This window comes from Amphibalanus amphitrite, unplaced genomic scaffold (assembly GCF_019059575.1).
Source record: "Amphibalanus amphitrite isolate SeventyFive unplaced genomic scaffold, NRLGWU_Aamphi_draft 000698F_arrow, whole genome shotgun sequence".
NCBI lineage: Eukaryota > Metazoa > Arthropoda > Thecostraca > Balanomorpha > Balanidae > Amphibalanus > Amphibalanus amphitrite.
In genome coordinates, this window is record NW_024882192.1 from 349494 (window position 1) to 374534 (window position 25041).

At 52.1% G+C, this 25041-nt stretch overlaps 3 protein-coding genes across 13 annotated transcripts; 2 read left to right on the forward strand and 1 right to left on the reverse strand.

Moving 5' to 3' along the window:
• Window positions 1-4: 4 nt before the first annotated feature.
• Window positions 5-4937, reverse strand: LOC122364801 (probable 39S ribosomal protein L24, mitochondrial). 2 transcript variants are annotated; one of them, XM_043335552.1, is made up of 4 exons: window positions 4647-4937; window positions 3105-3287; window positions 899-1101; window positions 5-478 (listed from the first exon to the last, which is right to left on the reverse strand). In XM_043335552.1, the coding sequence occupies exons 1-4, from the start codon at window positions 4740-4742 to the stop codon at window positions 205-207; spliced, it is 756 nt and encodes a 251-aa protein (XP_043191487.1). In that variant the 5' UTR covers window positions 4743-4937; the 3' UTR covers window positions 5-204. The 2 variants fall into 2 exon arrangements, with proteins under 2 accessions (XP_043191487.1, XP_043191486.1); XM_043335551.1 differs by lacking the exon at window positions 4647-4937 and adding an exon at window positions 3545-3864.
• A 341-nt stretch (window positions 4938-5278) lies between these two features.
• Window positions 5279-12029, forward strand: LOC122364800 (peroxisomal biogenesis factor 3-like). 6 transcript variants are annotated; one of them, XM_043335550.1, is made up of 4 exons: window positions 5279-5309; window positions 9071-9183; window positions 10015-10584; window positions 10890-12029. In XM_043335550.1, exons 3-4 carry the CDS (start codon window positions 10279-10281, stop codon window positions 11661-11663), a joined length of 1080 nt encoding a protein of 359 aa, XP_043191485.1. In that variant the 5' UTR covers window positions 5279-5309; window positions 9071-9183; window positions 10015-10278; the 3' UTR covers window positions 11664-12029. The 6 variants fall into 6 exon arrangements, with proteins under 6 accessions (XP_043191485.1, XP_043191480.1, XP_043191481.1 ...); XM_043335545.1 differs by having other exon boundaries at window positions 5283-5388; XM_043335544.1 differs by having other exon boundaries at window positions 5300-5353.
• A 720-nt stretch (window positions 12030-12749) lies between these two features.
• LOC122364802 (snRNA-activating protein complex subunit 3-like) lies at window positions 12750-24844 on the forward strand. 5 transcript variants are annotated; one of them, XM_043335555.1, is made up of 10 exons: window positions 12750-12774; window positions 13456-13684; window positions 16049-16164; window positions 18661-18818; window positions 19044-19189; window positions 20010-20163; window positions 20661-20744; window positions 21038-21195; window positions 23488-23598; window positions 23873-24844. In XM_043335555.1, exons 2-10 carry the CDS (start codon window positions 13485-13487, stop codon window positions 24240-24242), a joined length of 1497 nt encoding a protein of 498 aa, XP_043191490.1. In that variant the 5' UTR covers window positions 12750-12774; window positions 13456-13484; the 3' UTR covers window positions 24243-24844. The 5 variants fall into 5 exon arrangements, with proteins under 5 accessions (XP_043191490.1, XP_043191488.1, XP_043191492.1 ...); XM_043335553.1 differs by lacking the exon at window positions 12750-12774 and adding an exon at window positions 12798-12911; XM_043335557.1 differs by lacking the exon at window positions 12750-12774 and adding an exon at window positions 12825-12847.
• The last annotated feature ends 197 nt before the right edge of the window (window positions 24845-25041 follow it).

Genomic DNA, 25041 nt, shown 5'->3' on the forward strand with positions numbered 1-25041 from the left:
GTTATTACAAATAGACGACACTATATTGCATTCATCAGTGACACAGACATCATCATAACGGCAAAATTGCTCACATGATTCCAACTCTGAGCAGTAACTACTACAACCACCCACGCCCAAACAGAGACCAGTTCCTCACCCACACATCCGCACCCTCACACGCACACACACACACAAACCCGAGCGTCCCTGATCGCCCACCAACTAATACCAGTGAGTTTCGGACGGCGGGGGGCCCAGCTCAATGCCCATACTCTCTGCCACATCCATTTCGAACGTGCTCAGCTGGGGTTTGAAGGAGATGATGGTGAGATCGTCCTCCTTGGTATCTCGCTCACTCTCGCGGTAGGTGGCCGCCGTCTTGTAGTCGTAGGTCTCCTCGGCCTGGGTGGGAGTCGGGATGATACGGCCGGACCGGGTGGAGACGCGAACCCGCTCCCCCGACTCGTTGTAGCGCCACTCGATAGTGCACGGCTTGCTGTGGAATGGAGGGAACGGTTAGGACACAGATCGACGGCTTACTGTGGAGCGGAGGGAACTGTTGGGACACAGCTCGACGGTTACTGTGGGGCGGGGGGAGGGGGGAACGGTTAGGACACAGATCGACGGCTTACTGTGGAGCGGGGGGAGCGGTTAGGACACAGATCGACGGTTACTGTGGGGCGGAGGGATGGCTAATGAGCACACGGCGGGGGCGGGGGGGGTACTGAGGACCGGGGTGGTTACTGCATAATGCGATGGAGCGTTTACCGCCGACACGAAAGGTGGATAAATCTAACGTCCGACAACGGAAATGGCGGATAAATTAGTGGGGAAACGGGGTGGCAGGTCAGACGCGGCAGACACTTAGTACGAGTAACGTGATACCTGGCCCCCCCCCCCCCGTCCCGCCACTCACTTGTCGGCGGGATCGAGCAGCGCCACCTGGTCGTCGACGAGCAGCGGCGCCTCGGAGGCGATCATGGTGCCCGGGTACTGGGCCGTCTTACCCACCAGCCGGTAGTGGGCGTTGAGGCCCTCGACCACCACCCAGTTGCGCTCCTCGATCACCTGGCTGACGGTGCCCTGTTTGCCCTTGTCCTTCCCGACCAGCACCTCCACCTGGCGGAGAGCGGTGGAACTAATTACCGGCCAAATATATACAAGTGTCGCCTGCCGATGGCGACCAGGAACCATGTTCTCACTTCACTCAACAGGCTTCCAGAATTATAAATGAAATCTTAACCCTCGCCGGCACAGGCCATTTTGCGTCCTTCGACGGCACAGGGGGGGGGGGGGGGTACGACCCCCCTCGCGTTTGGCCCCTGATCGAGCTAGAGCTTCGCGGAAAAAAACGAGCGGGTTGCCCGTCACGAGAGAAAGCCGATGATACCCAATTTTAAGGTCCTAGGTCATCGGGTGACCTTCCAGGTCAGGTCAATGACCCGAAAACCGGGAAAATCGGGACCTGTTAGAAAGTCGTAAAGTGTGGCTGCTATGTGGTTTTCCGGGGTGCTGATCACGAATATCGTGTTAGTTTTTATCAGAGATGATGTTTTTAAGCATTTAGACCAGGTCGGGTCAGGTCAGGTCAGGTCAACCGGTAGGGGTTGTGACGGGTATTCGTAATACCTGTCAACCGCCTCTGACAGCTTCAAAACATGTTACGAAGGCACCAAAACTACTTCGTAAATGTTCAAATGGTTGCTAAATTCGAATTCAGCTCCAAAAACTAGCCTAGAAACATGTAAAACTCGAAAAAGTGAACCGAGGTCACCCGAGGTCACCAAAGGTCAATGACCTGACCTGACCTTCAGGTGACCTTGACACCCACCCTAATGTATGGGAGCAACATCAAATCACATGTTTGAACGTTTGAAACCACGAAAAGCTTGCAAACGCGCGGCTAATGCGAGCCGACATACGCCGAATCGCGATTTCGGCCACACATGGTCACGGAAAAGAGGTCACAGGTCAAAGGTCATTGGGGTCAGGGTCATGAAATTTTCAGGGAACGTGTAAAATTGATCAATGCGAGGGTACTGAAAGTTTCGTCGCGATCGGCCGCTTTTTACGCGAGTTATTCGCGAAAAACCCCTGTGCCGGCGAGGGTTAACCCTCGCATGTGTAGGGGGGGTCGGATGGACCCCCCCATGGTTTTTCGCGAATAACTCGCGTAAAAAGCGGCCGATCGCGACGAAACTTTCAGTACCCTCACATTGATCAATTTTACACCTACCCTGAAAATTTCATGACCCTGACCCAAATGACCTTTGACCTGTGACCTCTTTTCCGAGACCATGTTTGGCCGGAATCGCGATTCGGCGTACGTCGGCTCGCATTAGCCGCGCGTTTGCAAGCTTTTCGTGGTTTCCAACGTTCAAACATGTGATATGATGTTGCTCCCATGCATTAGGGTGGGTGTCAAGGTCACCTGAAGGTCAGGTCAGGTCATTGACCTTTGGTGACCTCGGGTGACCTCGGTTCACTTTTTCGAGTTTTACATGTTTCTAGGCTAGTTTTTGGAGCTGAATTCGAATTTAGCAACCATTTGAACATTTACGAAGTAGTTTTGGTGCCTTCGTAACATGTTACGAAGCTGTCAGAGACGGTTGTCACGTACTACGAATACCCGTCACGACGCCTACTGGTTGACCTGACCTGACCTGACCCGACCTGGTCTAAATGCTCAAAGACATCATCTGTGATCAAAACTAACACGATATTCGTGATCAGCACCCCGAAAAACCCCTTAGCAGCCACACTTTACGACTTTCTAATAGGTCCCGATTTTCCCGACTTTGGGGTCATTGACCTGACCTGGAAGGTCAACCAATGACCTAGGACCTTAAAATTGGGTATCATCGGCTTCCTCTCGTCACGGGCAACACGCTCGTTTTTTCCGCGAAGCTCTAGCTCGATCAGGGGCCAAACGGCAAGGGGGGGGGGTCCAACCGACCCCCCCCCTACACATTAGAAGCTGGAAAACGCCGCACACATGCGAGGGTTAAGGCGCCTATATCTTACGATATAATTAGATGATTCCGGACTAACCTGGTGGGTAAACAACAAACAAACTAAAGGTAAAAGTGTCCAGCGTGTTACTCCAGCTCATCCCCTCTTACCATGTCGCCGCGGAAGTAGCTCCATTTCGGGATGGGCTTCACGTACACCTTCTTCCTGGACACCTGGTTCTGGCGGGCGAACTCGTCCGTCCAAGGACGGTTCATTGTGAACCGGTAGTGCTTCTTCTTAATCTCCTTCGGCTGGTACTGCACCGTCCGCGGGGTCTTCCAGCCCACCTTGCCCTGGCAATACGACACTCGGATTGAATCAACACTGCCCAGAGTTGAAAGGTCGAGTAGCCTACGACTCTTTTTTATTTATCTAGCTCGAATGTTTGAATGGACGGATCGACAGAGCCGGAGCCCATGCTAAGCTGTGCTTGTTGCGCAGATCCAGACTCCTACCGTCCGATGACACAAGTCCGGGTAACAGGATAATTTAGATGCCAAAGTTTAACGTGCCCATCAAAGCCGCACACGGGCTGTCCCACTCAACTGACTTCAACTGGCTGCGGCTGCTCCCACCAACTGCAGACCATCCCCAGCAAGAGTCTCAAATGTTGGGTGCCGGAGCGACTCAATCCCGGGCCCTCACTACCGGGAGTCCGATGCTCCACTAACTGAGCTAGGTGAGTGGTGACTGATAACAGCATAACAGTTGCGCAGGATGAAGGGAGTCATGAAGTCATGAGGTTTACGTGTAGTGTAGCAAGTGGAAATAGATTGGTCGGCAAAAAGTTGCACAGAAGAGAATTTGCATAAATTCACTGATTTAGTGCAAAGATCTCAAACAGAAGATTTGTGTGGGTGATGCTGGTCAGACATGGAGTCAATGTAACTGACTGCAAATCAAAGACAGAACAGAGCCAACCACTCGCCCTCACAAGAGTAAATGGTTAAGGTCCATCTGCTGAGGGCCTGAGGCACCCTGAAATTGTGCCAAAGGTCCAACCAGGGACTTTGGTCTGACCAGGGTGTTCGCACAATGGCTAGTCAGGAATCCTAAGTGGTGCAGAGGGCCATCCTTGGTCAGTTTTGGCCAGTGAAGGTGCCTAACCTTATCAGGTCAGTTTGCCAATCTCCCTGGCAATTCTCTGGCTGATGCCTCAGCATCCCAGTCCCTACAGAGGGCTGAGCTGTTTGTTCTAGTGCAAGTGTAGTTGAAATTGCAAGTTGAAAGCATGTCAAATAAATGACTGAACCTTATTGTGATAAGCATGCATTCTTGCAAAGGTCCTGACTGAGGCCAATTAAATTTAATCAGGCCAGCCAATCAACAAGAAACTCTTGTGCCCAAGTGTAATAAGCCAAGCAAAGCTGAACACCATTCCATTCAATTGACTTCAACTGGCTGTAGCTGATTCCACTGACTAAAGGCCATCTACCAGATGCAGGAATTGCCATGCCATGTGTAGATTGCTCATGATTGTAAATACATACACACATAGTTATATGAATGATACATAGGCAGGAGTCTCGTACCTCGTGCACCTGAGCAACTTAAACCCATGCTCTTGCCAGGGTTCATTGTGAGACTGCCTCTCACTCATCATTGGGAGTCAGACACTCTAGCAACCAAGCTATGGCATGACTTCATCTTACCTTTTCCATTGCTCTTTTGATGTAGGATTCTGGTAAATTACTGTAGAGCTTTGTCATCTTTCCCACGGACGAAAGAAGACTTTGCGTCAGCCTCATCTTCTACTTCTTTCAATGTAAATGAAAGATTGAAAACTATCTGAATTTAGCAGTTAGGTCTAAATCCAAAAGAAACTCCACCAGAAACTCTAGATCATATCACGGTACCTATTTTTGATAAAAACGTCAAAAAGACTTTTACCCAAGGTTGTTGTTGAAGAGTTAGGGCGCGCAGCAGCTTGGCTATTTTTTTACCCAAGGCTTTTTACCACTGAACGCTTTTACGAGCTCTAGTGCAACTCTAGCGCAGGTTATGTCTCAAAAAGCTACTTCATAAATGTAAAGGAATTTCGCTGATTCCATAAAATGTGCCAATTTTTCCTGATATTTTTCTATTTTTTGAATAATTCTTAATTTGAAGATCAATATTTTTACGATTGAATCAATTTTCGAACCTATATATACGTTTTAAATAATTATAATTGAAAAAATGTTTCATAAGTATTTATTTCTAGTGAAAAAGTGAAAGGTGGTAAAGGATTTTCTACTTTTTCTCACTTTTTTTCACCGTACTGGCAGCATTTTTGTTGCTGGTGTGACACCGCTGCTCGCATAACTTCAGAGAAGGTCGTTTGTTGCCTTGGGTCGTTTTTTGTCAAATATTTTTGGAGGTACAAGATATTGAATGTTTGACTTGTTGGGATAGGTGAGAGCTGGTATGATCTTGGGTACTGGTTGAACTTATATCCATATAGGACCCTCCCACCTTCAAAAAAGTTAATGAATTGGCATAAAAGTGATGTACAGCCCTCTGCAGACTGCGTGGTAGGTATTCTTTTTTTCGACAAAACCGAGAATAACGCGAATACTATGCTATCGGTCACTCAGAAATCGTAGCAGCAAGATGCGCGGGACTCCGCAGCTTAGATTGGCATTATCACCGTATGCATTTTCCATCCAGTTTGGCAACAAAACCCAAAAGTTTATATTTGCCCCCAAAACGAACTTTTACATTTTGTTGCCACACAAGGCGTATGCTTTGTTTATTGATAGGCCCTATCGAAGGAGTGGAGCATGGCGCATCGATTTGCAGTGAGTTTCAACCGACTGATAACATGACTTTTGAATTATTATCAGTTTTGTCGGAAAAAGAATACCTACCAGAATATCTGAAGAAGTTTACCAGGATCAGAAACGAGACCACGAGTCACATCCGGCAGACGAGAAGGTTGTATGAGGAAGAGCTGGCAAGGTCAGCTAAGATAATGCCAAAGAAGATAGCCAAATATGTAAGACTGCAAAGCAAAACAAGAGACAAAGTGATGGAACTAGTCAAACCTGATGGCACTGTGATAGCAACAAAGAAAGAGATTGCAGATGAACTACAAACATTCTTTTGCTCAGTTTTTGTAAAAGAAGAAGGTGGCGTTTTGCCAGCTTTTGAAAGTCAGGTGGAAGAAGGAGAATCACTCGAGGATATTAACATCACTTTTCAGGAAGTACTCCATGAACTTCAAATGTTGACTGAAGACAAGGCATCAGGACCAGATGATGTTTCCCCCTTTCTCTTGAAAAACTGTGCACCTGAGCTAGCGTACCCACTCATGCAGATATTCCAAAAGTCCATGACAAGCGGACAGCTACCAACAGCTTGGAAGAGAGCAGCAGTGGTACCACTCTTCAAGGGAGGCTCCAAAAAACTGGCAAGTAACTACAGGCCTGTGAGTCTGACTAGTCATGCATGTAAGGTCATGGAAAGAATTATCAAAAGGCACCTGCTCAATCATCTATTAGAGAAAGATCTCATCTGCAAAGAACAGCATGGCTTTGTACCCAGAAAATCATGTTTGACCAATCTTCTAGAGGCTCTGGAGGATTGGACACACATACTGGACAGCAGCACTGGACTGGACATCATCTATTGTGACTTTAAAAAGGCCTTTGACTCTGTGCCCCACCGAAGACTTGTTAAGAAGCTGGCTGCCTATGGTGTCAAAGCAGGAGTGCTTCAATGGATCACAAACTTTCTTCAGGACAGGACTCAGAAGGTAGTAGTTCATGACCAAGAATCTAGAGAAGAGGCTGTGACCAGCGGAGTTCCGCAGGGATCAGTATTGGGACCCATCCTGTTTGTGATATATGTCAATGAATTGCCCACATTGGTCCAGTGCGACGCAAAACTGTTTGCAGATGACATGAAGATTTATCGTGAGGTCAGAAATTCAGAGGACTCAGAACAACTTCAGGCAGACCTAGATAGACTCTCGCAATGGACTGAACAATGGCTTCTTGAATTCAACCCCCAAAAGTGTAAAGTGATGCACTGTGGACCACAAAACCCAAAAAGATCTTACAGTATTAGAGGAGTCAAACTAGAAGTCACAGATAAGGAGCGAGACCTGGGGGTGACTATAACAAACGACCTTCGACCTACTAGTCACTGTCAAAGAGCTGCGAGCAAAGCAATGGTAGCTCTCCGAATGATAAAGAGGTCCTTTGACCAAATCACAGCAACAAACTTCACCAGCCTCTTCAACTCATATGTGAGACCGCACCTGGACTACTGTATACAAGCTGTGGGTCCCCAAGCTGTTCAAGATATCAGTCTCCTCGAAAACATCCAGCGCAGAGCTACAAGATTGGTGAGGGGGTTAAAGCACAGGCCATACCAAGAAAGACTAAAAGTCCTGAAGACCGTATCTATTAAAGACAGGATAAAAAGAGGCGACTTGATTGAGACGTATAAAATCATGTCAGGGAAGCTCAATGTGAGGAGAGAGAAGTTTTTCAAAGTGAGGACGACAAACACAAGAGGTCACCATATGAAATTACACAAGGAGCAGTCAGTCCATCAAGCCAGACAAAGGTTCTTCTCACAGAGGGTGGCTAATGACTGGAACAAGCTACCAGATGATGTTGTGTCTGCTGACACCACTGCTACATTTAAAGCTAAGCTAGATAAGCACCTCCAGCTCAAAGCCAACTGTGACCTGTGACCTCCAACCTCAATGAGTACCCTGACATGTTTCCTTGCCAACAATGACATGGACAACAAATAGCATACTGCTACCCCAAGTCCATTATCTATATACCTATACCTATACCTATACCTATACCACGCAGTCTGCTGAGGGCTGTACCTTGGTTCGGAAAGATTAAAAATGAATATCTACCAAATTTCACCGAAAATGATTCACTGGTTTTCAAGATATTAGGATTTTACTTTTGTTTACTTTTTGGGATCTCCTCTGTTCCTAGCGACTATTTGAGAGTGCGGCACTTGTTGCGCGCAAAACAGCATGTACCGCTGCGTGCTGCCAAACATTTTAGTAAAACATTTAAAATCGTTAGATCTCCGCTAACGTCACAAATTCTAAGGGGGCATTCCAATGCATTAGCCCCTTAGAAACCGAAAACTGCAAGTTTGAAATTCCATATCTCAGAATTAAAGCATTTTCGATGTTGTGAGTGCCCAAACCGGTATTTGCAGGCCATGGCCACCAATTTGGCTATGTCAACTCAAAACTAATTTTAAGGTGGGATGGTCACTTTAACTTGGCTTTCGGTCATTATGTAATAAGTCATGCGAGCTGTGCGAAGGAAAACTTGAACTGAAACGAGATACCTATCTTGATCTCCCTCACCATCTCAAGTAGGTAATCAATCTGAAAAAATCAATTGAGGTCATCAACTGAGGTGATAAGATCGTGAAAAGATCCATCTAACCACCCTTGTAATATCAGTGTGTGGGTTATGGTATCTTCAATAGACTGACTACACTGTTCATGCATCAGCTATGCTTTGGGAAATGGATCGCTCAACAGAGACCCAAACCCGTAGTGAACCTATAGTGAGGGGCCAAGCCTTGTTTCATATGATGGTCAATACTGAAGACTATGTATGACATGCTTGATTCAAGGCATTCAAATTGAAAAAAAAGAACAAATTTACTGGGTCCGTTCTTTAGAATGTTTGTGCCAACATTTTAGCACCTTTAAGTGATAACAGGCAAAGTTTCTGTCCTTGTCTTGAGCTAAGATCTTAACTTCACATCTATCAGGCAGTTACTTGTCTGACCTGCACCTGATGGCACCCAAAGAAGCAACTGATCAAAATGTTGTGAAGGTAACTCCCCAACCCAAGACAAAGACTGAAGACCATCTACTACCATCTGTTTTACTAGAGTCTAGGGCACTGTGGCCCTAAATAGTGTGACATTTCACACTCCAGATTTTGAAATTTTGTCACTGTAGGTAATTTTCCCTTTGGCTCATTTATGCATGCTTATTGAATTTTTAGGTAATGACTGATGACTGATAGCTCTTGACCCTCCTGACTCCTGAGGTTAAAATATGCTATACTGAGTGTTGTGTTTTTTGTCTTTCCAGGCTAGGAAATCCCTCAAGCTATGAATAGTGGCATTTCAGACATTCTTAATGGCATTAATGATCCTCAACTAAAGAGGTTTATTGAGGGTGAAACTCAAAAACAAAGGTTTCAGGTAATTCTGTGCTAGGCACGTATAGAAGATGCATGCAACTAACCATTTGCCTTCACCACTTGCTGTGCTGTCTAAGTTAATGGTGTTTTTTTGGAATTATAACTCTATGGATAGATGAGTCAGATCCGAAATATTGAATTATCATGCCTTTGCTACACAATTGTGTATATGGTCAAGTGACTGACGTCCTCTGATGTCCAGGGGCTTCTTTGACAGGATGCTGGTCCACAGGCCCTGATCTGACAGCATGTTAGTCCAGCGTTGGCATTGTGGCCTCTTTCTGGTCCTGGCATTTTATTCTCGGGTTAGCCCCGTCCAGTGTTAAGCCTTTCGGCACCCGCTCAGAGCCGCAGTTGTTTTCACCGCTCGCTCCAGTCGAGAAGCAAAGTTAATAGTCACATGAAACGTATTTAGGGCCACTGAATATACAACTTCGAAATTAATCGACTCTACAAAGCCCATTCCTTTCGTCTATGTACAAACATTACTACATTAGCAATGATTCTGGACTATATAGGCTCACCGCTCAAGGCTGGTTTGGCCGGCTCTAAATAAGTTTCGTGTGTTTATTACCTTTGTATCTCAACTCAACTAGCGGCAAAAACAACGGCGGCTCCGAGTGGGTCCCGAAAGGCTAAACGCTGGACGGGGTTAAACCCACCCGGAGAATAAAACGCCGGGACCAGAAAGAGGTTTCAATGCCAACGTGATGCCAACACTATATTGGTCCCCTGATGCTGGTATGACAGCATGTAGGTCCCCTGACGCTGGTCTGGCAGCAGTCAGCACGCTGGTCCCGGGGCGCCGGTCTGACAGGTCGCCGGTCCCCAGGTGCTGGTTCACGGCCTGACGGAGCGCTGCTGGGACTCGTGCATGGTGGACCGGCCGAGCACGCGCCTCGACTACCGCACTCAGTCGTGCCTCACCAACTGCGTCGAACGCTTCCTGGACACCTCCAACTTTATCATTAATCGGATGGAGAAGTCCGCCGGTCTGAGCTCGGCCTCGCTCCCGGCGCCTCCCTCCGACCTCATCATCTAAAGGGCCGGTCAGCTCCGTAGTAGGTAGTCCCTCCTGTAGCTCCCGTTGGTCGCCATGCTGTCCCGTCTGCGCGGGTTCGCGCGCCGTCACCGGTACAAGCTGCTGGCGGTGGGCGCGCTGGGCGGCGCCGCCTACCTGCTCCAGTGGTACGCCACGCGCCGGCTCCGCGACTGGGGCGAACGGGAGACGCACCGCATGCTGGAGAAGGTGAAAAAGCAGGCGCACTTTGAGAGCACGCGCGCCACGTGCACGAGCAGCCTGGGCCAGCTGGCGCCGCGGCTGCTGAGTCAGCTGACGCGCGTGCTCGACTCGGACAGTCTGCTGGAGGCGCTCCGGGCCGGCGCGCCCGACAAACTACAGGTCAGAAGCGCCGTGCATACAAGGGATGTCGCCAATTCTTGCCAATGATTCGCATGACTTGTTTGTGTTTTGTGCGTATTTTTCTTCGGTAGTTGTTACAACTTACAGTTGCTAACTTCTAACGTTAAATTAGTTCGGTGCTGGTAATCGATATTTTCAGTTCGTGCTCAACCAACAAACTGTTAAGTGTCGAATGATAACAGTGCTGAGTGTTGGCAGTGTTCTATGGCCGTTTATGAGAGCTGGTGCGGCGGCTGGTGTATCCTTCTATGTATCGTGTGCTGAATGTGTCCCTCGGCCGGCAGGTGTGGCAGCAGCTGAAGCGGCTGGCGCTGCAGCGCGTGATGACGGCCGTCTACGGCGCCGCCTACCTGGTCGTGCTGCTCGAGGTTCACGTGCACGCGCTGGGCGGCTGCCTGTACGTGGATAGCGTGCGCCGGCTGCTGGCGGAGCCCGGCGCGGACGCCGAGGCGGCGGCGCTCGACGAGTCGGCCCAGGAGCGCTACCTGGCCGGCGTGGAGCACCTGCTGACGGCCGGCCTGGAGCGGCTGTCGGCCGACCTGGCGCCGCTGCTGGCGCCGCTGGCCGACCGGCTGGCGCTCACCGACAAGCTGGGCCTGGACGGCGTGGAGGCGCTGCTCGGCTGGGCCCGCTCGGCCGTCCGGCAGCGTCCGGAGATCCGGCTGTCGCGGTACGCCTACCCGGAGTCGGTGACGGCCCGCAGCGGCGCCGCGGAGCCGGCCGGCGGCCGGGTCGCCCAGCTGGCGGCCGAGACGCGCGACCTGGTCGATAACCCGGAGACGGAGGAGCTGGTGGCCGAGTGTGTCCAGGCCGGACTGGCGCACGTGCTCGACCAGATGGTGGGCGCGTTCTCGGGCCAGGGCGGCGGCAGCGAGGGTTTCGTGCCGCCGAGCGCGGCCACCCTGCCCGTGGCCAAGCTGGTGCCGGCGCTGACCAACCTGCCGCACACGTTGCTGCGCTCCGGGCCCGACTCGCTCGTGTGGATGCTTTCCAACCACAGCAAAGTGCAGGTGCTGGCGGCCAATGTGTACGAGAGCTTCAGCGAGGTGACGAGCTAAATATCTGGCGCTGGGTGGCCTCAGCCGCCGGAGACAGCTGCGCGCCGGGAGGAACGGACGGACACGCAATGTACAAGGACTTATTGGTGTGGGTGGGGTGGTGCGAAGCTGCAGTGATCGGAATTGTCGAATCTTTGGCTTTTTTAGATATGATGAATAGGTACCATAATCTTGGTTATTTCGGCTTATATGCAGAGATGGTATTGCTGATGAGAACCGATTGTTGACATTGCAATTTTATTTTGAGCACTAGAAAGTGCCCAATTCAATGGTGATTAGGAATCGAGCCCATGTACGCATGTGATACGCACCACACATGCTATCAGCCAATATATATTTAATATTTTATTCGTTATAACCAACGAGGTTATCTGTTTTCATGCATTGATAATGAAACGAGAATGGACATTCAACGAACAAAACAATGTGGTTTGTCCACATCAAATGAATATCGTATTCTGACAAATCTGTTTTATTTTGTGCTGTGAATCATGCATTTATTCCATCGTAACACCTCACGGGCTCTTGTTTCTCACTTTGTCTCACTTTTTGCTCTGGCAGCGGATTCGCCGAATGTTTTTATTAGCAGCAGGTTCAGAAAATTGTCGGCCTCAAATATGCTGCTTAGTGCTTTGACAGCGGATTCGCTGAATGTCTGTCTACCAGCAGATTAAAAAAGAGGCGTGCGGAAGGTCCACTAGTGGGGTTGATCCCCACTGCCCAGGTGTAGAATAAAAGTAATTCAAGACGGGAAATCCCGCCCTTTTCCGGATTCAACCTATAAGGATCGATGATAAATGAGCTAAGGTCTGCTGTAGTTTGATCGAGTCAGGTCCAACCCTTATTGTATGCGCCCGCACATGAACAAGCTCGGAAGGAAGCAACCACAGAATCAATAAAAGGAAGAAAGATTTATGGTGTGGTGATGTGCAGCGGTTTATCATATTATTTTATGCAGTGTTTTAATGCACCATAACGATGTTTTCTCATTCCTGCGCAGTAGTTTCGTAAATGACGCACTACAAAAGCAATTGTTTGTGTTCGGTTTTTGCGTTTTTATTGCTTTCCACTGCTTTTCACCAATCACAGCACCCATACCTTCCTTTGTGGTGTGAGTTTTCTACATTGGCCTAAAAAGAACAATATTAAAACAATATTTAAACGTTTTCGGCGGTTTAGTGAAGGTATAGCAGGAAAGCCAAGGGCCAAGGCCCTAAGGAAAGGAGTGTGGATGCCGTAATTACCAGGGTATGTAATTACTACCTATGTTGATAGTTGGTTGACATCATTCGATCGGTGACTCGATCCGTATTGTCGAGCATTGAACAAAACACGTAGGTGTTTTCATCGCTCTAGCATGCGCCTGTCAGAGAAATTATCAGTGAAAAGCAGTTGGATATAAGATTTTTGTAAAAAAAAAAAAAACGCAGGGGGTGTTCCTTATGAATTGCTTTTAGTTACCTACCCCTCTGTATAGGCAGATCTTAAAAGTAAATATATAGAGGGTGTTCAACCCCCAGCAAGGCAGAGGCCTCTGCCTTGCTGGGGGTTGAACACCCTCTACAAACCCGGGATATCACAAGTTTCTTTACAGAATCATATCTATTATAAGAATTGACTAGTATCTGAAGCAGGGATGTTGTATAATGTGACTAAGACTGATTTGCCTTCAAATCAGGATTAGCGATTTTTAGTCAATATTTTATGATCACTGCTTGTTATGCAATTGAATGTATTTATTGTTTTTTTAATCAGTTGTTAATTTCTCTTAATTGACTTTTTTTCTTCACAGGATTTGAAAAAAAACTTATCCCAATAGAAATGGATCACTCCAATCTACCATTCATGGGCCAAATACAGAGGCCATACTTTTGCAAGGAAGCAATAAACATAGGTGAATTCTGTTCTTCCTTCAGCAAGGACCTTGCCACAATTATGCCAAAAGGAGCTGACTGGATGACCATGGCAGAGTCAATGGACATGCCACAAGCTGCAGTAAATGAGGTATCCAAAATATGCTCGTAAGTATGACGTGAGCACTGTGCCATCACCCACACAAATGGGGCCTTAACTCTCGCCAGCAGAGGGGAGGGGACAGCCCCCTCCCTCCCTTAAGGTTTTTTTGCGATAGCTCCGAACACGACAGTGATAGAGAGCTGAAACTTGGCATTCCTGACCTTTGATTGAAGCCGCATCTCACTCTTATGCCACCAACTGCATTTTCAGGTCAGGTCAGGGCCCTGTTTCACCGGTGATAGCAGCATGCTGCTATCAAATTGCGCGAGCTGACGTAATGTGATGACGTCACCCTAATGACGTTTTGTGTAATCCGTGAGCTTTTTCATAGCTACGTTTGTAACAGAGTTGCCGTCTCGTTAAATGCGTTTGATACATTCGCACGGCCGTGAAGATGTTAGCAGCAATATTTGATGACATCACACAGATTGACGACGGCAAGGTTTGTTGATGTCTCCATGGAAACCCAATTTGACACGTGTGATAGCAGCGTGCTGCTATCACCGGTGAAACAGGGCCCGGTTTACTTAACTATGATGTCATTAGTGAACCTCCTCACGGTCCTCAGATGTCACAACTTTGAACATCCTCAGTGCCAGAGGAACTTTCACAGAGAGATGAAACTTACAGGATGTAGTATCCTCCAGAGGTCTCACAACTTGTATAATCTCGGACTTTTCCTTAAGGTCACATGAGGTCAGAGGAATCCCAAACTAGCTTAAGCACACGGAATCATGATGTTTGCACTCTTCTTTTTTAGAAATTTTGTCCGAATGGATGAATGGGTGGCTATGGGCCCGGGTGCTCCGCTAAGCAGTGCTTGTTGCGAATGACACCACGGACCCGCCACCCCGCCTTGCCCGCGCCCGGCTCACCGGTAATAATTTGGATCGAAAGTTTAACGTGCCGCAGGTAGATGGCGGCACGGTCCTCCCGGGTCTAGCGTGGCCCTCTCACCAGCTGCCAGCTGGCTTAATATAGGAACGCGGGTCAAACGACGTGGAGCTTCCCGGCCGCGAACTCGCTGCCACCGAGGTAGGAGACGGACGCCTTATCCACTAGGCCACGGGGAGACGTGGCCTAGTGGATGGCCTAGCGGTAGAAAGTGAAGCATTGGACCTCTTTGCAGGGTCCAATGCTTCACTTTTGCATTGTTGACATTGCGTACTATCATTTATGACGTCAACAGAGTCTTAAGAGTTTTTCGTCAATAATTCCCGACGAAATTGAGCTAGCGAGTCGCGAAAGCCTTCAATGAACTCGGGAAGCCCTGCCGAATCGAATGATATGCAACATGACCTCCTTCGACCAACTTCGTGACCTGGGGGCGCTGAACTGACCTTGACCCGAGGGCAACACCTCAGGTTGACCTCAACCGAACAAAATGACGCGCCATTCGACGCGCCTGAGCGAGGCAAACACGATTATGCCAAATTCGCGGCTCTGCAACAATTTTTTTGCGAAGTTTTGTATGAAAAACGGAATCCGTATCTTTAGTCACTTGACCTGACCTCAGAGGTCACCGGTTGACCTGAGACCTGTAAATCGGGTACCAGTCGTTGCGTCTTGTAACGGCGCACACGCTCGTTTTTCCGCGACGCTCTAGCTTCATCAGGGGCGAAACGGCGAGGGGGGTCGTACCCCCCCCCCCTCGGCCGGCGCGTTTGTAAAAATCAATAGGTCCGGCGAGGGTTAATCAGCTGGTGTCATGTATAATAATAATGATCAGAATCACAAATATGTATTTTACAGTTTTAAAGTCATGTCAGTTTAGTTTTAGTGTATATTATTTTTGTATGTTTGAGGGTATTATTCAAGACTGGTTGGAGGTTATGACTAATGCAAAGTGAACTGTAAAGTCAAAGTGGCGTGGGATGCCTGATACCGCTGGTCTGTTCCAGCTCCATATAGCGAAAACTATATGACACTGGCTTTTCTGCCGTGGCCACAGTGTCAGATATGAGGCTATGGCTCGCGCTGGGTATTATTTACGCTAATTGTTATCCTGGTAGTGTCCCCACCAGTTACAACATCTTGGCTGCTGTTAAAATTGTTGGCAATGTTAGCTGTATAATTGTCAAGTAGTAAAGGTGCTCCATTTGATTTTTTATCAGATTTTAAAAGCTGCTCTCATGCTCTTGCAATATCCTTATTATCCAATGACATGAATAGGACGACGGTGGTGTGAATTGAATATTGAGCGCCCAACGGCTAGAATGGGATCTTCCCCCCCAAACGTCTGTGCCGCTGACCGTGCCTCTTTACCCGCTGGTCTCTGCGTGCTGGCGGGCTCGGTGGGTATCGTCACCCCTCCCCATCACCAGCGATCCGCCCTGGTGAGCGGCCCCTGTGTCTGGCCCCGCTGGCAGGGTGGACCACCTGCTATGTGAGGGTGAGCCGGATCCCTCGAACGTCATTCCCAAGGGGACAGGCGCGCCACCGGAACTGCTCTCCGAGCGGAGATTGTTTCCCAACATCACCACTGGTAAGCTGCTGCTGTGAACTGAGCTGTTGTGTGTGTTGCGGAAGGTTGCTTGTATGTAATGTAAAAATAAGGTTGCATGATGTAGACGTAGATGTTTCTGCGTCAGGTGTAATCCCACGTTCACGTTAATAACGAAATAAAACCAGTCCGAACTGAAACATAATCATTTCCTTGCTGTCACCTACCTGCCTGGGGTTTAAACTCTAGGTTTAAACTTCAGGTTTAACCGTCTTGTAACGGAGGTCCGACCATGGGTGTCGATTTGTATACCTTTGGGGGTGCTGCAGCACCCCCAATGCTCAAATGAGCACCCCCAATGGTTTTCCGGGCACCCCCAATGGTTTTGTCCCTCAATAACTCTGCTTGAGGAAAATAATTGTTCTGCAGTAGTTCACTACTAAAAATAAAACAATTACGCAACTTACAAGGCATGAAATAAAGATGTAAAGAAAAGAAAATTTAGATTTAAGAAGAAGGGCGAAAAAAAAACGTTAAGTTGCAAAGATGGTGTGGGTCTGTCGTACACGGGTGTCGGACCCTTAGAGCTGCTGGCGCGTACCCTTTACAAGCCGGCAGGGGGCTCCAGAGACCGGCGACGGGCCCTCAGAGGCCGGCAAAGGGTCATCAGAGGCCGGTGGTATGTACCTTCAGAAACCCTGTGGGGTCATCCTTAAAGACCGGAACGGACTCAGGCGCTGATGGGGCCCTCAGAGTCGCTGGTGTGGGGCCTTCAAATGTCACCGGTGGCAGGGTGGCCGTCACGGGCGTCACATGCGCACTTGCGGGGCCTTCAGAAGCTACGATGTTGGGCCCTCAGAGCCGCCGATATAGGGCCTTAAGAGGCACTAGTGTGGGGCCCTCAGATATGGCAATGTGGGGCCCTCGGACTGGAGGCGCCGGTGTGGGGGCTCTCAGAGACACTGGTTTAGGGTCATCACAGGCGCGCGTTGGGCCCTCAGAACTGCTGTTACGGAACGGATCCTTCATAGGCCGACAAGAAGATATCAAGAGGTCACCGGTGCCTTCAGGAGCCTTGTGGGGTTCTCAGAGACTGGCATGGTGCGCTCAGACGCCGCTGGGACCCTCCGTGTCACCTGTGTGGGGCCGTCAGGGTCGCTGGTAACTATCAAGGGCCCTCAGAACCGCCCATGTAGGGGTTTTAAAGGCATTGGTATAGGGCCTCAGAGTTAGGGGTGTGGGGCCCTCAGAGACGCCGGTGTGGCGCTCAGGGGCGCCGGTGAGGGCCCTCACAGTCGCCGTTATAGGGGCCCTCAGAGAAATGGGTGTGGGGCCATTACAGGCGGGTGTGCAGCTCCTAGAGCTGGCCCCCTAGAGGCCGGTTAAGACCCCCAGAGGCCGGCAAGTGGCCCTCAGAGGCTGGCTTGGGGCCCTTATGGAGATCTTAATGTTAGTACTTTTGGGCCCATGAGGTGTTCTTACGAGCCCTGTGGGGCCCTTCTGAGTCCAAATATAGCCAACGTGGACCCTCAGTGGCCAATTGGCGCCGCAGTGCCCCTCAGGCCCGAATAATCCGATGGGCCCCTGAACCTGATGGGGCGGGGGGGGGGGGGGGGGGGGGGCTCACGGGCCCACGTGGCTACGCCACTGAGGAAAATCGTAAACCCATAAATATCGAATTGCAATCACCTGTTATTTTTTTCAGCGATTATTGTGATCGTCTGATAAACGCCAGAGCCTCGTAGCTATACCGTTGCCTCCCGCGCAATGTCTGCCCCTGCGGACCGGAGGGGCTGCTGCACCGGTGCTAATCGCGGTCATCGGTTTCTGTCACCTTATCACAGAGGTGTCGGGGCTGCTGCCGAGCGCGAGCCCTGTGGGGCCCTTCTGAGTCCAAATATAGCCAACGTGGACCCTCAGTGGCCAATTGGCGCCGCAGTGCCCCTCAGGCCCGAATAATCCGATGGGCCCCTGAACCTGATGGGGCGGGGGGGGGGGGGGCTCACGGGCCCACCTGGCTACGCCACTGAGGAAAATCGTAAACCCATAAATATCGAATTGCAATCACCTGTTATTTTTTTCAGCGATTATTGTGATCGTCTGATAAACGCCAGAGCCTCGTAGCTATACCGTTGCCTCCCGCGCAATGTCCGCCCCTGCGGACCGGAGGGGCTGCTGCACCGGTGCTAATCGCGGTCATCGGTTTCTGTCACCTTATTACAGAGGTGTCGGGGCTGCTGCCGAGCTGCCGGCAAATGTACGCGTTTTTTCGGAAAGATGTTTATGTAATGAGGTAGCCAAGTACTAGGACGAGCAGAATGATTTTGAAGAACGTTCAACCTTTGGGAAATATTAGTGGAAATCCCGGGATTATCAGTACCTTATGGGGATACACAACCATGCCTTGTAGGTACGGTTGTGCCCCATGGCAAAGCTACAATCTTTCACCCAGTGCAGGGGTTGAGCACCCCCAACCATTTTGAAAAATCGACACCCCTGGGTCCGACCCGCCGTGAGTGACGGGCGTGCCGCCCCCAGACCTCACCGGCGGCTGGGGTGACGTCATCAGTGACGAGGCGGCCACCAAGCTGGAGAGCCTCCGCTTTCACCGCCAGAGGAGCGGCGCTCTGAAGAGGCGCGTCAGCGTCTCCAAAGCGTTTCAGCGCTCGCTGCGCTTCACGGGCGAGGTTAGATTGGTGAGTTCTGCTCGTGAGGCAATTCTCTGAGCTGCTGATACCGCTGAAGTTGTCTGTCAGTTTGATTTACATTTTAGTCCGTTGCTCGCTACTCTTACCGCTTGCCCTGCCGAATGACCGTTATTAAATATGTATTATTAGTAGTGAGAAGTGACGCCTAGGTTCTGTGCGCGGTGTCCCGTCGTCCGGTGGCGCTGAGTGACGGACGGCCGCTGGGGCCCGCAGGAGTCGGACAGCACGCTGAGCCAGACCGGCCAGACGTACGTGCGGTCGCCGGCCAGTCTCGAGTCGCTAGTCTCCCTGCGCGTTTACCGCGGCACGCGACTCCACCCGGGCAACTCTCAGGCCAAGAGAAGCCAGCCGCCAACGGCGTGAGTGGGGCGTCGACGCCGAGTCACCGATACTGGCTCACCGACCCGCCTCTCGGCTCTCACCGACCCCCTCTCACCCTCTCGGCTCTCACCGACCCCCTCTCCCCCTCTCGGCTCTCACCAACCCCCTCTCCCCCTCTCGGCTCTCACCGACCCCCTCTCGGCTCTCACCGACCCCCTCTCGGGTCTCACTGACCCCCTCTCGGGTCTCACTGACCCCCTCTCGGGTCTCACTGACCCCCTCTCGGCTCTCACCGACCCCCTCTCACCCTCTCGGCTCTCACCGACCCCCTCTCCCCCTCTCGGCTCTCACCGACCCCCTCTCCCCCTCTCGGCTCTCACCGGTGACCGACCCCCTCTCACTCTCTCGGCTCTCAACGACCCCCTCTCACCCTCTCGGCTCTCGGCGACCCCTTCCCACCCTCTCGGCTCTCATCGACAGACAGACCCATCGACCTCTTCTCACCGACCTCTTCTCACCGACCTCTTCTCACCGACACAGCCTCACTGATCTTCTCCCACTGACACTCTTGCCGAAAGTTGGGGCTGATCAGCGCCAGAAGTAGACACTCGAGTTCACGCTGATGTTTGCACACCACACACTTTTGTTGGCTGACGGCCTCGTGCATCGTGCATTCAAGAGCCGGTTTTCCATATTGTTATTTGAGTCGTTTCAATTGTTGTTGCAAGTGATAGGCAGAGGCATAGATAGCATGAATCATGTTATCTATGGCAGAGGGCATCCGGACTTCAACAGTTTGCACCCACCGCTGATCCTGAATGTATGCTGGATTACCCCCGGCCCGTTCTTCCCGGTCAGGAATGTAAGGGTGTTCGTGCTGAACCAGGAGCTGCTCTGTCTAGGCACCAACCAACTGTGTGACATCAGAGACGAGATCCGCTGTCCCAACGACAGTCTGGTGGTCAACGACTGCTCGGAGGACCCCGACAACACCACGCCCATCACCGCCGAGGTGTGTAGGGGGGGGGGGGGAGGGGATCAGCCCGTGTTCTCTGGTCGATGTAGCTCAGAGACGGCGGTGGGTATAGCTGTGTTCTGCCGTGGATCCCATCCCCAGCTCCTGGTGTGCTGCGGTATGTCTGTAAAAGTGCGTTGTCCCAGGGTAAGACGAACGGAAAGGAACCGGGAAGATTCCCATTGTGGCTGTAATCAGATCTGGATCGGCAAAACCAGCCGAGTCTGTAAGCATTTACCAGTATGTGTGATATTTGTTTTGGATTTCATAAGTTATTGTTCCAAAATGCTGATATTCTTTAGCTCTTTTTATTGTATTTGCTGATTATCTGTTTGCGGGTAAATTTGCCACTGAGTGGTGACTAAATCGTACGAATATCAACTGTATTCAGTCGAACCGAATGCTGCGGCGGTCAGTTTTCTCGATGTGATACTGGGTGGGATTAGCGTCTCCGATTCTGTCTTCCTCTAACGTCTCCTGCCTGCTCGCCACAGGAGATGTATCCATCTGGATTCTTCTGCATTGACGGCGTCTTCTACGTGGACGACCGCAGTCCACTCGCCATCGACTACACGGAGGTGAGAATTCAGCGGACACTGAGAGGGATCGGCGGGCCCTGGAGTAGCCAGCGGGCCCTGGGAGGGGGTCAGCGGGCCCTGGGAGGGGGTCAGCGGGCCCTGGGAGGGGGTCAGCGGGCCCTGAGAGGGAGTCGGCGGGCCCTGGGAGGAGTCAGTCTCCCTGAGAGCGCCTCCCTTTGTCACTAACAGACCCACCGATCAAACTCGAACTCGAACCGCCTCCCCCCCCCCCCCCCCTCAAGCCGCCGTCAGCGCCTTCATCTAATCTCCCCGCCCCCTTCCGCCCTCTCCAGCCGATCCAGGAGTGGGCCACACTGCGCAGGATGCCCGACCTCCGGCGCCGCTCCATGAGTGGTGTGCGTGTCAGCGAGCTCAGCGTCCGGCTCGGCTACCCGTACATCTACGTGCACCAGGGCGACTGCCGCCACATCATGGTCTTCTCGGACCTGCGGTAAGTGCCGGCCACGGGAAGGTGACGTCCCGGCGATGTGGAGGAGGCTGTACGCGCTCTGGCATGCCTGGGAAGGTGATGTCTCGGTCGGTCGCGCCCGGCCGTGCTCAGTATTGTCGGCTCAGCTGTCCCTGAGGGCTGGTGAACGACACATTTCACTCGTCGCTGCCGTACTTTGCTGGAGCTCCTGAGGGAGTCGAGGCACACAGCTGTCGCGCCGAGTACATTTTACCCTCCTCCGCGGCGGTCGGGCTGCGGCCGTGCGTCTCGCCCAGCTGAGCGTCCACCAGCCGCGTCAGCCGTTCAGCCGCAACCTCCAGAGAGTGGTTGATGATGACGGCGTCGAAGTAGGCGCGCGGAGACCGGCCGCCGAGCGCGGCGGTCAGCTGAGACTCGGCGGCGCGCACCTGACGCTCGGCGGCGGCGCGGGACAGCCGGTCGCGCCGCGCCAGCCGCCTGACCAGCTCCGTTCGGTCGGCCACGTCCACCAGCACCAGCAGGGGTCGGTTGGCTGAGGACGGAGCCGGGACGCCGGCGGAGGGGGGCGGGCTCCGGCGAGCGGCTTCTTCTGAGCTCCGGCAGGCGTCTGAGGCGGACGGACTGCGGCGAGCAACTCCTTCTGAACTTAGACAGCTGTCGGAGGCGGTGGTGGCGGGGCCCGGAGAGTCGGTGCTGTTGCGGGCGGCGGGTTCCGGGGTGCTCGGCAGGTCTGTGGTATCGCGCGTCTCGTTGAAAGGCTCTGCACTACCGTCTTGGATGTTGTCACGGATGTCGCACTGGGTTGTGTGGTCTGCAGCTTCCTCGCTGTCACAGTCCCGGTCATCACACCCGTTTGTGTGATCCGCGGCGCTGCAGAGCCGCTGTAGCTCCGCCAGCTCGTCGAGCGGGACCTTGATGAGCCGGAGCGGCGGCTCGCCGGCCACCACGCGCTCCCAGTGGAGCGGGAAGCCGTAGCGGTGCTCCCCGCGGCGGCGGACGGCCACCAGCCGGCCGGCGGCGGCGTCCACCGTCAGCCGCTCGGCGCTGAGGTGCTGCAGCAGGTCGCCGGCCGGGTCGGAGTCGGAGTCGGGTCGGTCGGTGACGGGCCGCGGCGCGGTCACTGCTGCCGGCCGCGCCAGCAGCGCGCGCACCATGAGCGCCGTCCGACCGGCGGCCGGCAGTCCGAACAGCAGGAGCGGCCGGCCGCGGCCCGTGTCCGCGGCCACCCGGCGGCGGCGGCGGCGGCCGGACCCTGGCGGCGGCCCGGCGCCGTCCCCCGCCGCCGCCGCCGCGGGCAGCCAGCGAGGAGCCAGCCGGCCGGCCCAGCAGGCGGCCACGGCCACGCCCAGCGCGCCCGTCAGCAGCCAGCGCCGCGACAGCGGCATGGTGTGCCCGGTCCGCCGACCGAGGCGGGGCGGACCGGTCAGCGGGGAACAGTCGGCATCAGCCCCGGGGCGTCACAGAGGCTGGGGTTAAACGGCTGTCCCCAAAACCACACAGGCTCACTGGACTAGAATGTTAGATACTTCAGGTAGAGCGGTTTTACGATTTTCTGTATTATTACTTGTAGATTTTCTTGATGCGCTCCCGGTAGGCTGACAGACTTACCAAACAATTTGTCATAGGTTATTTGCGATGATTTTACGAATTTTTATGCTTGCTCGAGTTCTGCTGATCTATCAAATATGTATATATGGTTAGTTATATTGATGGCTCTCGCAAGAAGTAATTATTTGATCGTTGAATATTACTTTTAAGATATCTTGATTTCTTGTTACTTGAATGCTGACTTTGGCAGCGCCAACTACACCATGCGTTGGATTCGGCGCTTCCTGCTTTATTATTTTACTATTTTTGTATGATTTTACGATTAATTAGATTTTTACGACAATGAAGGAAAACGTTACACTCATTAATTTATATAAAAAGTACGGGCGCAACTCTGTGTAAATTTGGTGTGTCAGAACGCGCGAATTTGTTGAGCTTTATTTCTCCTTGCTTGGCCTTTTTGTGTTCGTTCCCTTTTTGTAACAGCAGCTCGTGGAAAACGATCATTTCGGTCCTTTGCGTTTGAGTTTTTAATGCCCTTTCAAATGTCTGGTTTTCACTATGTAGTTTCGTTGTTTTGACACTATGTGTCTGAGCCGTCAGGACTTTTTAATTCATTTTTTTTTTTTTTCATTGGATGTTATTCTGTGCAAAGCACGGCAGTGCCGTGACCCGCTTTACCTCATGACTGCCCTCTCCCCCATTCACTCTGTACCAGTACCGTTTATCGTGCCGCACTGTGACCCCGTCCCCGCCCCCGTGCAGCCTGTTCCGGCCCGGTGTGGACTCGGTCCAACGCTGCTACCCCCGGACGGTGGCCATACGGCGGCGGCAGGAGGCCAGGGAGTGCCATCTCTGCGACCGCGACATACCCAGGTCCGTTGGGGAGCGGCGACAGACGGGGGCGACAGTGTAGCACTGCGGATGCGAGGAGCGCGTGCAGCGATTACGGCATTCGACTCATCATCTAGTATACCCGAAATTTACCGATCGAACGTGCGCATTACCATGCATAATATAGCATTGCTAAGAAAGTGCGTTAATTTATTGAATCATCTTAACGGTCGCTGGTTTCGATAGTGTGTCTTTTGGTTATAAGTCATCCAGTCAGTCCATTTACAGCTCTCCGTTTTTTCTGCTCTGTTTTTAGATGGCTGACCATGGACCACGAGCTCACGCCAACCAACCCGACGTTCTTCTGCGACAAATGCTTCACAGACTTCAACTACCGGGGCCCGGGCCGAACGAACCCCGTCTGCAAGTTCAGAGCGTACCCGTTGGCCGCCACGAAAGGTACGGCCGGCCAGCCGCCGGCGGATGGCGGAGAGCGAGGGACTGGGTCGGGGGACGACCAGAACGCGGGGCGCGCGGCGCCGCCGGCCCGCGGCCGCGTTCGGAAGGTGGCGCCGAAGAGCGGCGGCCCCGGTGGGCCGGGTGATGAGGGGCAGGGCCCGACGGGCAGTGGAGACGTGCAGCGTGGGAGCAGTGCGGGGACGAGCGCGGCGGCCCCGGATTCCTGAGGAGGGGGCTGGCGGGGAGGCGGGACCGGGGGCCGCAGCGGCAGACAGCGGCCGTCGCCGAGTAAACGAGAAGACTGCTGCCTGGGGGAGGCGGGGCGCTGCCAGAAGAAGACTTAGCAAACAACACTCCCGGAGAGTACAAATGGCGTCGGGCCAGCAGCTCTGTGCGGTGACGGGGCCACGGGGCGGGTACGGGTGCCGTCGACAGGTGACAGCGTGTCGTAGGTGCGCACTGTGCGGTTCCGTCGCTTGCTGTGACGCCTTGTGCGGTGTTGAAACATTACTCTCGTGCTGTTTTGTATCGAAACGTTCCTTTTCTACCGGACTGTGTTGAGATATTACGTTTGTACCACCGTGTTTGGCGACATTTAGTTTGTAGCGTTGTGTTCGTGCCAGCGTGTTATTTAGGGGTTGGGCTGTGATATGCGTCCACCGGCGCGGCGGGGCCGTAAACTCCGTTCAAGGAGCCGGACGGTAGCCCCGGGGCGGGGAGCTTGGTCAGTGGTCGTTACTTTGTAAGTCGTCGTTACATTACCAGCCGGCACTAGTCAAGGCTCTTCACGAGCAGAACACACTTTTTGTAATAAAATGAAAATTAGGAACCGTCTATTTTTGGTATTCCGCCGTCTTGTGAGCTATTAAAAAAATCGTTTTGTGTGATGCGCTAATCACTTATCAGCGTGCGGGCTTGCGATTTGCGTAACACATTTTGGAATTCATGATGCTTAACGATCCTGACCTTGTCGTCCTTTATAACACTTCTCGCACATCCTTTCCGGGAAATCTCCTGACTCTTATG

Excerpts from the sequence above, each read along its gene's own strand:
- LOC122364801 (XM_043335551.1), bottom strand. The coding sequence starts at position 3,697 with ATGCTGTTATCAGTCACCACTCACCTAGCTCAGTTAGTGGAGCATCGG. Across the intron at positions 1,102-3,104 it reads GCTACTTCCGCGGCGACATG|GTGGAGGTGCTGGTCGGGAA; the intron begins GTAAGAGGGGAT and ends GCTCTCCGCCAG. Across the intron at positions 479-898 it reads CTGCTCGATCCCGCCGACAA|CAAGCCGTGCACTATCGAGT; the intron begins GTGAGTGGCGGG and ends TCCATTCCACAG.
- LOC122364800 (XM_043335550.1), top strand. The coding sequence starts at position 10,279 with ATGCTGTCCCGTCTGCGCGGGTTCGCGCGCCGTCACCGGTACAAGCTG. Across the intron at positions 10,585-10,889 it reads GCGCGCCCGACAAACTACAG|GTGTGGCAGCAGCTGAAGCG; the intron begins GTCAGAAGCGCC and ends CTCGGCCGGCAG.
- LOC122364802 (XM_043335555.1), top strand. The coding sequence starts at position 13,485 with ATGGATCACTCCAATCTACCATTCATGGGCCAAATACAGAGGCCATAC. Across the intron at positions 20,745-21,037 it reads TCGCCATCGACTACACGGAG|CCGATCCAGGAGTGGGCCAC; the intron begins GTGAGAATTCAG and ends CGCCCTCTCCAG. Across the intron at positions 21,196-23,487 it reads ATGGTCTTCTCGGACCTGCG|CCTGTTCCGGCCCGGTGTGG; the intron begins GTAAGTGCCGGC and ends GCCCCCGTGCAG.